This window comes from Sinocyclocheilus anshuiensis, unplaced genomic scaffold (genome assembly GCF_001515605.1).
Source record: "Sinocyclocheilus anshuiensis isolate Anshui unplaced genomic scaffold, SAMN03320099.WGS_v1.1 scaffold1580, whole genome shotgun sequence".
NCBI lineage: Eukaryota > Metazoa > Chordata > Actinopteri > Cypriniformes > Cyprinidae > Sinocyclocheilus > Sinocyclocheilus anshuiensis.
In genome coordinates this window covers 821304-833657 of record NW_015557283.1, presented here as the reverse complement: position 1 = coordinate 833657, position 12354 = coordinate 821304, and the positions used below count along the sequence as shown (strand labels likewise).

The 12354-nt window shown below is 31.5% G+C and overlaps 1 protein-coding gene across 1 annotated transcript in view; it reads left to right on the top strand.

Moving 5' to 3' along the window:
• The window catches only part of LOC107679073 (lysine-specific demethylase 4B-like), a 65901-nt gene that overhangs the window by 49193 nt on the left and 4354 nt on the right, over window positions 1-12354 (top strand). Inside the window, exons 15-19 of the mRNA XM_016474490.1 lie at window positions 5870-5946; window positions 6131-6186; window positions 6313-6421; window positions 10800-10853; window positions 11335-11427. Coding sequence (XP_016329976.1) covers window positions 5870-5946; window positions 6131-6186; window positions 6313-6421; window positions 10800-10853; window positions 11335-11427 — 389 coding nt within the window. The remainder of the gene's footprint in view (window positions 1-5869; window positions 5947-6130; window positions 6187-6312; window positions 6422-10799; window positions 10854-11334; window positions 11428-12354) is intronic.

Genomic DNA, 12354 nt, shown 5'->3' with positions numbered 1-12354 from the left:
TTTGTTTTTGTCTTTTTTTAGAAATTGGCTTCATTGGACGAGTCCATTTATTTATAAAATGTATAATATATAATAAAAAATAATTATTCATAATATATTTGGTCTATTATCAAATGTATTAGTCAAAATATAGCCAACATCTATCCAAAAATAAAAAATAGTTTGTTATTGGATAGATGTTGGCTATATTTTGACTTTATTGTACGAGTAAAAAGTGCTTAATTTGTTCCCATAAAAATTAATATTTAATTAATGTATTTCTATAATATGGTAATATAAATTAAAATGATAAAAATTAATGTATTTTATAAATATATGTTATGTATTTATAATATAATATTTATTATTTAAAAAATATTTATTTATTTATTTTTGTTGTTTTTCCTAAAAGACTTAAAAGAAGTACTGCTAGTCATTTTGGATAAATAAAATGTAGATTGCCAGACCTGTAAGACAATATTAGTGTTGCAGTAGTTTCTTAAAATCTGTCCCGTCTTTCACGTCTGCATCTGCATCTCCAGCCGTCACTCCAGCCAATTTACCGTCAGTCAGGCTGAACTCAACTTATTTATTTAGACGAGCACAGAAAAAACCTCCCGAAGAGGAGAAAACAGACGGGAACGCGTCTCGTTTCGAGGGTTTTCTCTCCACGCCGCGAGTCTAAGCCGCGTAGCCAATCAGCCGCGTGTCGGGTTCAAAAATGACAGTCTAGACCAAACTATATGTGAGCCTGGAGCACAAAAGCAGTCTTAAGTCGCTGGGGTATATTTGTAGCAATAGCCAACAATACGTTGTATGGGTCAAAATTATTGATTTTTCTTTTATGCCAAAAATCATTAGGATATTAAGTAAAGATCATGTTCCATGAAGATATTTTGTTAATGTCCTACTGTAAATATATCAAAACTTAATTTTTGATTAGTAATATGCATTGCTAAGAACTTCATTTGGACAACTTTAAAGATGATTTTCTCAATATTTAGATTTTTTTTGCACCCTCAGATTCCAGATTTTCAAATAGTTGTATCTCAGCCAAATATTGTCCTATCCTAACAAATTATTTGTTCAGCTTTCAGATGACGTATGAATCTCAATTTAGAAAAATTGACCCTTATGACTGGTTTTGTGCTCCAGGGTCACACTTCAGTTTTCTTGATGTTTTTGTGTCTTCCAGAAGCATCCGGCCATGATAATGTAAATTTATCTTATATTTACTTGCGAACGAGCGACGGATGAACGTCGGCGTGCTAAAAACCGCTCGGATACGTAAGTTTGTAAGTTCATTACGGCGAGTTGTTCAGATTTATGAAGTGCGATCGCTCTCTGCTTTTAGCAGCGCTAATCACTTGACGTCGCTCTGTTTTCACTCTGTCAGACTAATTCAAGTCGTCAGAAGAGTACTTGCTCATATTTTACCTGCGCTGCTGTCAGCTCCACTCAAGCTCACTAAAGAAGCCCAGCTTATGAAACTGATATTTCTGGCTCATAAATCTCACCTGACGACCCACGTTTGATTGAAATGCAGCTTGGTTATATATTACTGCATCGAGGACTGTAAGCAGCCTACGGTTAGCGTTGATTATGCCAGCTCTTATTAAGACTACAACAATAATAAGAAGAATACTGTAAATAATAGTATTAATAATAATAATTATTCTGTTTTTTTTATGTATAACTATTTCTTTGTGATTTTTTTTTCTTGCACTCTTTTTGTTATTCTCATATTTTATTTTCATCCATTTCTTGTTTTTTTTTTTTTTGTCTAATTGTTTTCCTTTTGTTTTTGCTTTAGTTTTTAAATTTTTTTTTTTAATTCTTAATTTGGTTGACCCACGTTTGATTGAAATGCAGCTTGGTTATATATTACTGCATCGAGGACTGTAAGCAGCCTACGGTTAGCGTTGATTATGCCAGCTCTTATTAAGACTACAACAATAATAAGAAGAATACTGTAAATAATAGTATTAATAATAATAATTATTCTGTTTTTTTTATGTATAACTATTTCTTTGTGATTTTTTTTTCTTGCACTCTTTTTGTTATTCTCATATTTTATTTTCATCCATTTCTTGTTTTTTTTTTTTTTGTCTAATTGTTTTCCTTTTGTTTTTGCTTTAGTTTTTAAATTTTTTTTTTTAATTCTTAATTTGGTTCTTTTTGATCTTTCTTTGTTTTGTCATTTGTACATTCTTTTTGTTTCATTCTTTTCTTGTATTCTGTTTAATAATAATAATAATATATTATATTAGTATTATTGTTATATTTTATGTACTTATACGTATATATCTTTAGTTTTGTTTGTTTTTGTTTTGTTCTTTTGTTTCTGCTTTTTCATATATTTTTGTCTTTTCATCTGTCATTTCTTTGTTTGTTTCTTTACTTTTGTTATTCTCATTTTATTTTCATTTCATTTTTTGATGTTTTTTGTCTGTTTTTTTGTCTAATTTTTTACCTTTTGTTCTTTTTTTTTAATTAAATTTTGTTTCATTCATTTCTTGCATTGTGTTTAATTGTTTTCTTTCATTTGTTCTTTTTTAAATGATATTAATAAAATAATTTATTCAATATAATAATAGCAATAATATATATATATATATATATATATATATATGTATAATTATTATTATAATTTTTTTTAAAATCATGTCTTTAATCATTTTACTCTTAACTTGGTTTAATATAACTAATAAACCGCTCAAGGCAAAATGTGATAGAGATTTTACTGTATCAAAACCCCTTTACTATGGTAAAACCACTACATTTTGACCTCAAGTGGCTTATCACTGTCATTTACTGTCTCCATGCCGTGAGTTTCCCGCTGAAAGCAGATCCCGCGGCTCCCCGGAGGTGTTTTAAACACTCAGATTCCTCTTACAGAGGCGACAGCGAGCCACCAACCCAAATAAACCATTCCAGGGGGAAAAAAAACCCAAGAGTAACAACAACAACAACAGCATCTCCAGCTTGTTTGCTTCCCAAAGGCTTGAAAAAGGGGCCGTGAAGTGAAAGACAGCTTGTTAGTCGACGCTTTCTTTGCCTCCTCGTTTCTCCATGCTATTTTGGGTTTTTCCTAAGCGCTCGTACGCTTGAACTCACCTGAACATGTGTGCATGTGGCATAATAAACGAATGCCCAGAGACCGTGTTTGTATCCCGTCCTCCATTCCGGCTCCGGCTGGGCTCCGACGCGCCGCTGTTCCTGTTTAGCTTGTTTAATTGGCTGAAAACTAAACAAATGTGGTAACACTTTATTTTAGAGTCTCTTAACTAGTTGCTTATTAGCATGCATATTACTAGAATATTAGCCATTTATTATTACTAATTAAGCACATATGTAAGGAATAATCAACGGCTAGCCGTGCATTAAAGGATTTTAATGCATGACGTGGAGGCAAAGAACCACCTCGTTGCTGGGGAATATAATGCAGCGATCTAATATCTAGGTGGTGTGTGTGTGTGTGTGTGTGTGTGTGTGTGTGTGCGCGCGTGAGTGCGCGATGTGTGTTGGTTAGAGTGCATCAATTAAAGCAGCGCATTAATATAGAACGGTGATTAAACTGACTTGGAACTACCTGTGCATTAAACTGTTTTACTGCATACCTGCCAGCTAATCAGAATCCAGTATTCAGACAGACCATGGAATAATAATGCCTTATTCTACATCCCTAATCCTCCCCAATACCTAAACTATTCTACATCCCTAATCCTACCCAATACCTAAACTTAATAACTACCTTACTAACTATTAATAAGCAGCAAACTAGGAATTTATGAAGGGAAAAGTCGTAGTTAATAGTGAATAAGTGTTCCCTATTCTAAAGTGTTACCAAAAATGTTAAATATTTTTAACGATTAATGACTTGAAACGGCCTTGAGACATGTTTAGCTTGAGTAACAATGTGTTTCCAACTGAATGTCAATATTCAGGATTTTATTAATTGTGATTTAATTGTTTTTGTAAAAAGTATTATTTGTCCCCGCCTACATTTTTTTTTTTTTAATGTAACATACATTAGTAATATGGTATGTTTATATATTAAATATGTAAGGAATAATCAACGGCTAGCCGTGCATTAAAGGATTTTAATGCATGACGTGGAGGCAAAGAACCACCTCGTTGCTGGGGAATATAATGCAGCGATCTAATATCTAGGCTATTTAATAAAAATCACGGGGAAGCGTGGACAACAAGTTTGTGTGTGTGTGTACAGCGCAATCAGCGATCTCTGACCTCTCTCTCTGTGTGTGATTTTTAACGATTAATGACTTGAAACGGCCTTGAGACATGTTTAGCTTGAGTAACAATGTGTTTCCAACTGAATGTCAATATTCAGGATTTTATTAATTGTGATTTAATTGTTTTTGTAAAAAGTATTATTTGTCCCCGCCTACATTTTTTTTTTTTTAATGTAACATACATTAGTGAATCATACACAATATGTTTAATGTTTTAGTTTTGTTTGTTTTTCCTTTTGTTTTTTCATTAATTCGTTTGTTTGTTCGTTTGATTTTGTTTTAATGATCTTGTTAGTTTTTTTGCTCATTTTCTTTCATCTTTTCATTCTTTTCGTATTAAACATAGGTGGATAAAGTTGTTTTTTAATGGAAAATTACAAAAAGTGTTTTTTTTTTTAATAACGTACAGTGAATCATAAACATTTTGTTTAATATATTTTAGTTTTGTTTGTTTTTACTATTTTTCGTTAATTTGTTTGTTTATTCTTTTTTGTATTCTTTAATTTTTAAGCTTTTGTTTATTGTTCTTAGTTTTTTGTTTGTTTTTTATTTGTTTTTTTCTGTTTAGGTTCTACTTTTGTTTTAGTTAGTTTGTTAGTTTTTTGCTCCGTTGTTTTTCTTTTTTTATATTTTCTTTTATTCATTCTTATTGTATTTCATCTTGTTTCATTCATTTTGTTAATTTTTCATCATTAAACGTTTTAAGAAAGTTAAGAAAGTTAAAAAAAATTACAAAATCTGTTTTTTTTTTATTGTATTATATTTTTTATTGAATCGTACACAATACATTTTAATGTATTTTAATTCAGTTTGTTTGTTTTTTTACTTTTGTTATCGTTCATTCATTTTTGTTCTTTCTGTATCTATTTATTTTGTTCTTTAATTCTTACATTGGGCCTTTTTTCTTCATTCTTTGTTTTTGTTGATTATTTAATTTTGTTCTGTCATTTGTTTTTCTTATTGTCCTTTCATTTGTTTTTCTTATGTTGTAAAATTTTTTCGTTATTTTGGTGTTTTTTTTGTTTGTTTTAGTTCGTAAATTTTTCGCTTGTTCAGTTCGTTCTGTTTCTTGTTTCTTATGTTGTAAAATTTTTTCGTTATTTTGGTGTTTTTTTTGTTTTTAGTTCGTATATTTTGCGCTTGTTCGGTTCGTTCTGTTTCTTGTTCATTAAACTTTTTTAGGAAGTTTTAAGATTTTAATGTTTTTTTCACAGAAAAAACATTTAACTATTGAATCGTACACAATATATTTAAAATATTTTCATTTTTACTTTTTTCGCTCATTCATTTGTTCTATATCTTTTGTCCTTTTTTCATATACTTTTTCCTTATTTTTCGTTTCTTTTAGTAGTGAAATTTTCTGCTTCGCTTACTTTTGTTTTAAATTTTTTCATTTTACATTTTTACTTTTTCAGCTTATATTTTTTTAGTTTCGCTTTGTTCGTTCTTCCTTTCTTATTTTCTTTCATTCTTCGTTCATTTTTGTCAAATCAAAGTTGTTTTTGATGGAAATTACAGAAACTGTTTATCTTTGTAAATAACGTACACAGTCTGTTTAATAAATAATTAAATACGAACGTACATTTATCAGTTTGGTTCATAGACAGCTAAATTTCTGTTCTCGTTTCCGTCAGGTTGTTACGGCGTCAATCCTGACACGAAACAGGAGGGCTGGATGTGTTCTCGGTGCACTGCGGCCGAATGGACAGCCGTAAGTATCGCAAATAGCTTTCACGCGAACATGGATCAGTTAAAATCATTGATATTAAAAATGACTTTTCACATACAAGTCTTGAGCAGAAATGTGAACGTTGAACCTCTATATGGCACATTTACTGTTGCCTTAAACCGTTGTGTTCATGATTGTGTTCATTCGAGTTGTTTATTCGTCGCAGGCCTGCTGTTTGTGCAGTTTAAGAGGAGGAGCTTTGAAGAAAACCACAGATGACAGGTCTAATATCTCAAACTCTGTTTCTCTCATATCGCATGTTAATTACGAGGAGATCCGCGGCATCTGTTCATGCATGTTTATCAAACGAGCTCTGCAGTAACCGTGCGTTTGGTGTCCCGTCCGCAGGTGGGTTCACGTGATCTGCGCCGTCGCTGTGGCCGAGGCTCGTTTCGTTAACGCTGTGGAGCGAGAGCCTGTGGACGTGACGGCCGTCCCCGACACCAGGAAGAGTCTGGTGAGTCAGGATGAAACCACACTCCTCCTCGTTATTTTACCACGTAATGTTTTAAAATGGAGATTTCTCTGTTTGTTCATTCGCTCGTTTGCGCCTCCTTTGATTTGTTCTGTTGTAGATGTTCGTGTTTTACATTTTTGTGTTTGTGCTTTTGTTTATTGTCTTTCCCTTTCGTTCTTTATTTTTTGTTCATATTGTAGCTTAGTTTATTTTTCTTGCTTTTTACATTTTTTTTCTTTCGTTTTTTTACTTTTTTGTTTGTTAATTCGTAAACGTTTCGTTAGTTTGTTCTGTTTCATTTGTGCTTTTGTTTTGTTTTTTGTTCATTACTGATTAGTTTTTCATTTTTGTTTTTCATACCTTATTTGTTTTTTCTTACGTTGTTTTTCTTTTTCGCTGTGTTCTTTTTTTTAACTTTTAGTTCGTCAATTTTTTTCTCATTCATTTGTTTGTTCTGTTCCATTTGTGCTTTTGTTTTTTTTTTTGTTCATTACTAGTTAGTTTGTTTTATTTTTGTTTTTCATTCCTTTCATTAGTTTTTTCTAGCATTGTTTTTCTTTTTCACTGTTTTGTTCTTTTTTTTTTTTACTTTTTTCGTTTGAGTTTGTAAATTTTTCGCTCGTTCATTTGTTTGTTCTGTTTCATTTGTGCTTTTGTTTTTTTGTTCATTCCTAATTAGTTTGTTTCATTTGTGTTTTTCGTTTCTTGTGTTTTTCTCTTTTTGCTGTTTTTTTTCCCCATTTTTGTTCATTTGTGTTTTTGATTTTTTTTGTTCATTCTTTGTTTCATTTGTTTTTCATTCCTTTTATTTGGTTTTTCTTTTGTTTAAATTTTTTAATTCTTTAGTTTTTTTTCTTTACTTTTGTTTGTTTTTTTTGTTTAGTAAATTTTTCGTTCATTCTTTTGTTTGCTCTCTGTTTCTTCCGTTCTTTCTGTTCTTTCATATGTGCATTCATTTTTTTGTTGTTTGCTTCTTGTTTTTTTTCTCTTTAATGATTTCTTTATTTTGTTTGTTCTTTTTACTTTCATTTAATTAATTTAATTTAATTTTGTATTGTTTTCACTTCGCTTTCATTTGTTTATTCTTTTACTTAATGGCCTTTTCTTAGTTTTTTTTTTCTTAGATTGTTTCATTCTTTTTGTTCTTTTGTTGGTATTTTTATACTTTTAGTTTCTTTGTTAATTTTTCGTTCATTCTTTTGTTTCTTTTCATTCACTGTTTCTGTTTCCGTCATTTTTTTATTCTTTCATTTGTGCTTTATTTCTTTTCTAATTTGTTTCTCTTTATTTTATCTATTTATTTTTTCTTTTGTTTCTGCTTGTTTCTTTCATTATTTCTTTCGTTTTGTTCTTTCCATTCATTCATGGTATTTTTTTTTTTTTCAGTTTTTAGTTAATTTCTTTTGCTTAATTTCTTTTGTTCTTTCATGTTTGTTTCTTGCTTTTGTCTTTCTTTCATTCATTCGTTCTTTAATTTCTCACTTGTTTCATTCATTATTCTAATTCTTTCATTGATATTTTTTAGTTTTTGGCTTCTTTAGTTTGTTTTCATCAATTCGTTCATTTTTCTCTCATTCATTATTTTGTGTTTTCTTTTTTTTCTTTGTTCATTATTTAGTTTCTTTCTTTTGCCTTTTTCGTTCTTTCACTCTTTCTTTACTCTGTTTTTTCTTTCATTTGTATTTTCATGTTTTATTGTTGTCATTCTCCCTCTCTCTTTCTCAGAGGATATGATGCATTATTAATGATGTGCAATGGCTGAATAATCAGGTGTCGTTCCTCACTGTGCTAAATGAGCTGCATTGATTATATAGGCAGGTTTCTTCTCCTCCGCCGTGCATCTGAACGCTGCTCAATGCATTTGTGCCGACAAATACACAACCCAGAGCATCTTCAGCACATGATGACATGAAAAACGTGCTTCGGCGAGACTCATAAACCTCTCGTACTGTTAATACGGCTGACTTGCGCTACCAGTCGCCATTAGCAAGCGGAAAAACCCAGGTTTGCTGGAAATCAGTGCAGTAACGAATGAACACCAAACATTTAGTTTCACTCTAGAACAAGAAACAGCGTCGTATTGTAGATTAAAAGGAGGCCGCTTTATCTGCCAGCTCTTGATGTATGAATGAATAACTGAGAGCTCGATGCTCATAAATCACGTATATTTTTTTCCCTTCTCTTGTCCATTGGCCTGTCTTGCGATCAATCCCTGGCGAATGATAAAGCAGAGGCTTTCACCGGCCGATGAAATATTTTGAGCCGGCACCTCATCGAAAGGCCGTCGTACATTACGGCCGCTTGGCCACAGGAGGCTGAAATGAAGTATTGACAATTTAATAAAGAATTTTTATTCCTGTCGATATCTGTCTGTGTGTGTATGTGTATGTGTGTGCGTTTGGAGGCGATTTATGCGGAAATGCAGGAGAAGAGGAGAGAGACGGGGATGAACGGACACAAAATGTTTCCATTTGAGAGGATATTAGAAAAAAAAAAAGCTAAAATATCAACTGCTTTTATTTTCAAATGCACTCTCGTGCCACAAACTCAGCCCTAATTTCTGCGTAAGACTGTTTGTGTTCACTTTATTAGTAAATGTTCATCTTTGTAATCTTTCATCGGAGCTGCTGCTGCTGCGCTCTTGAAATGACTTTCGTTTTCAGCTGACACGTGAAAATAATGTTAGCCAAAAGCCAAATAGCTGCTTAGCATTGACTTAGCAAACTCAGGCCACATTCTGGTGTGAAACTGCCTTTTTCTGATGCGTAAAATCGCTTTTTCTCATTTAATATCTTATTACTAAATGTCTAGTTTTTCGTTCGTTCTTGTTCATTTGCTTGGTGTTTGTTTGTTTCGTTGTTTCTGTTCTCTTTTGTTTCTTGTTATTTTTTTATTTCATTTGGACTTTTGTTTGTTTTTGTTCAATCTTAATTTGTTTCTTGATGTTGTTTTTCAGTTCTTTCACTATTTCTGTCCTTCATTCTTTTCTCTATTTTTTTGTTCGGTTTTTTTCTTCAGTTCGTTAGGTTTCTACATTTGTTTTCATTTCATGTTCTTTTATTCTTTCATTATTTCTTTCTTTTACTTTGTTCTCTTTAGTTTTGTTCTTGCATTCGTTTTGTTTCATTCTTTTCTCTATTTTTTGTTTCTTTGTTTTGTTTTACTGTTTCCTTTCTACTTTTATGTTCATTCGTACTTATACTTGTTTTTCTTTATTTTGTTTTCATTCTTTTTCATGTAGTTTCCTTCCTTTGTTTCTTTTGCTGTTTGTTTAATTCATTTTTATTTAATTTGTTCATTGTTTTTTTCTCCATATTTTTGTTCCTTTCTTTTAGTTCGTTTCCCTTCTACTTTTGTTTTCCTACAATCTTTTCTCTATTTTCTTTTTTGTTTTGTTTCTTCTCCACTTTTGTTTTCATTCATTTATATATGTGTTTGTTGTTCTTGTATTCTTTTGTTTGTTTGTTTTCTTTCATTCTTTGTTTCTTTCATTCATTCTTTTCTCTATTTTTGTTTCTGTTTATTTTAGTTCGTTTCCTTTCTGCTTTTGTTTTCATTTTTTCTCTCTTGTTTTCTTTTGTTTCTATTTGTTTCGTTTTTTTCCTTCTCTACTTTTGTTTTCATTTATTCAAATATTTGTTTTGTTTGTTTTTCTGTTTCTTTACTTCGTTCTTTAATTATTTTGCATGTGCTTTGTCTTTCCTTTTTTGTTTCTTTTGCTGTTTGTTTTCCTTTGTTTCTTTTATTTCGTTTCCTTTTCTACTTTTGTTTTAATTCATTCTTCTCTATTTTGTTCTTTTCATTCGTTGTTTTCATTAGTTTTCTTTCTGTTTCTATTTCTTTAGTCTATTCTTTTGTTTGTGTTTTTTCTTTCATTCTTAGTTTCTTATGCTGTCTGTTTTCTTTCATTTTGTTCTTGTTTTGGCTTCTGCTTTTGAATTAGTTCATGTTTTAGTTTTGTTTTTTTCTCGCTAATTCATTGCTTTGTTCTCCCTGTTTCGGTTTGTTTATTCCATTTTGTTGTTGTTGTTTTTTGCCTTTTTTTGGTTCATTCTTATGTTGTTTCTTTCAGTTTTTTTTTTTATACTTTTCTAAAATTGACTGTCCTTTTGAACATTGTGGATGTTTTATTTTAGTTCACACATTAATAAATGTTTCATTATAAAAGGCTTCTGAAATTACGTTCTTTTTTTAGCTGTTTACCATCAGCCTAATAGCTATATTGCATTGAACTCCCATTCGGCTTAGGCTCCAATTTCCAGTAGGCCCTTTAAATGGATAAAAATGACAATTTGTCATTGAGTATCCTGGAAATTTGACATGTTACAAAGGCTGTAATTCATGTTTCTTGTTGACATTTCCTCGTTACGATTTGCAGAAGTGCGTCTACTGCCACAAGACGACCAAGCAGTTCTTCGGTTATACGCTTAATGTGTGTGTGTGTGTGTATATATATATATATATATGTGTGTGTGTGTGTGTGTGTGTGTGTCATTTCATATTATTTTATATAATTATTATTTTCTATTAAGATAAACAATATATATATTATAAATATTATTATATATATTTATTAATATATAATTATAAATGAAATAATAATTAATTTTGATTTAAATATTTTACACACATATAATTGAGTGTTGATGTTTTATAAATATTTAAATATGGAATAATATATATAATTGCTTTTTAATTTAGTTAACAACAGTTAACAGATTTTTAGCAGTTTTTTTGCATTTCTATTTTCTATTTTCTACATGTATAATTGGAAAATTGTTTCCCAAGAATGTTAGTAAGATGGCTGCTGAGCAAACCGAAACGATGCTAGTGGTTTTTCTAAATTTGGATCGTTTTAAAAAATGTGGTTCCAAGAAAAGGCTCCAAGGCGTCTAAACTGTATTTCCTTCCAGGTGGAGTTTCAGGACGAGACGCAGATCTTACTGAAGCGCAGCGAGATTCACTCTCTGGACCATGAGCTGCCCAAGAGGGTCATGTCTCGTCTGGTAAGCGCTTTTATTTGCTTCAGGCCGAGTACCGTATGTTTCTGCACACAGAATTCATGAACGTGAAGTCAAAGTGCAGGTTTAACACTTTATGGCTTTCGTGTTTGTCAAACTAGAAGGTTTATCAAGCTAACAGTGCAGTTGGAGCTGAAGGTGTGCCGATCTGATTATCGGTATCGGCTCCGATGCTGCCATTTTCTGCCAGATCGGGTAGCGGTCAGACGAGACCGATCCAAATCCAATATTCAGGGTTCCTACGCAGTTTGGAAAAGTATGGAATTTGATTTAAGTAATTTCCAGGTCTAGAGGAGTATGGAAAAAAGAAAGCAGAGTATGCTTTCTTTTTAACTTAAATTTAAAACTGTTCAAAGAAAAGGCTCAATAAACTATCGCACAGATATAATACACTATGCATCAATATCTCTTCTCTTTGCGCTTTGAACTTTTCTATGCAAAGTGCTGGGCACTGTGACTCTGTGTTGCTTCAAGTAGGCCTATCGCAATAATCAATATATCGACTTATCGCACAGTATATGTACATGACCTCAATAAGTTTTGGTGACGCAATATATCGCCCATTATATTTACTTAAAAATTAATGTCACCATGTTTTGTACATTCCACTTGCGCCTGTGTCTTTTGCAGCTTCTCGTACATAATGTGGTGTAGAGGTGCTAGTTTCATCTGCAGATATGGTCTTGTTTAGGGATCTGTGTCTTTGTGCATACAGACATCTGACTGCTAAGTAGTGATTGTGTTTCTCAGCAATAGTGTGCACCCTTAATTTACAGAGAAAAGAAGGTCAGGGAAAAATCTGTAGATGGAAAAATCTCCATACAAGTTCTTTGTGCATTTTTCTTTTTTTCTACTTGTTTGCACTTTTTGTTAGAAAATGTTTATTTACTATTTATTCAAGTTTTTTAAGGT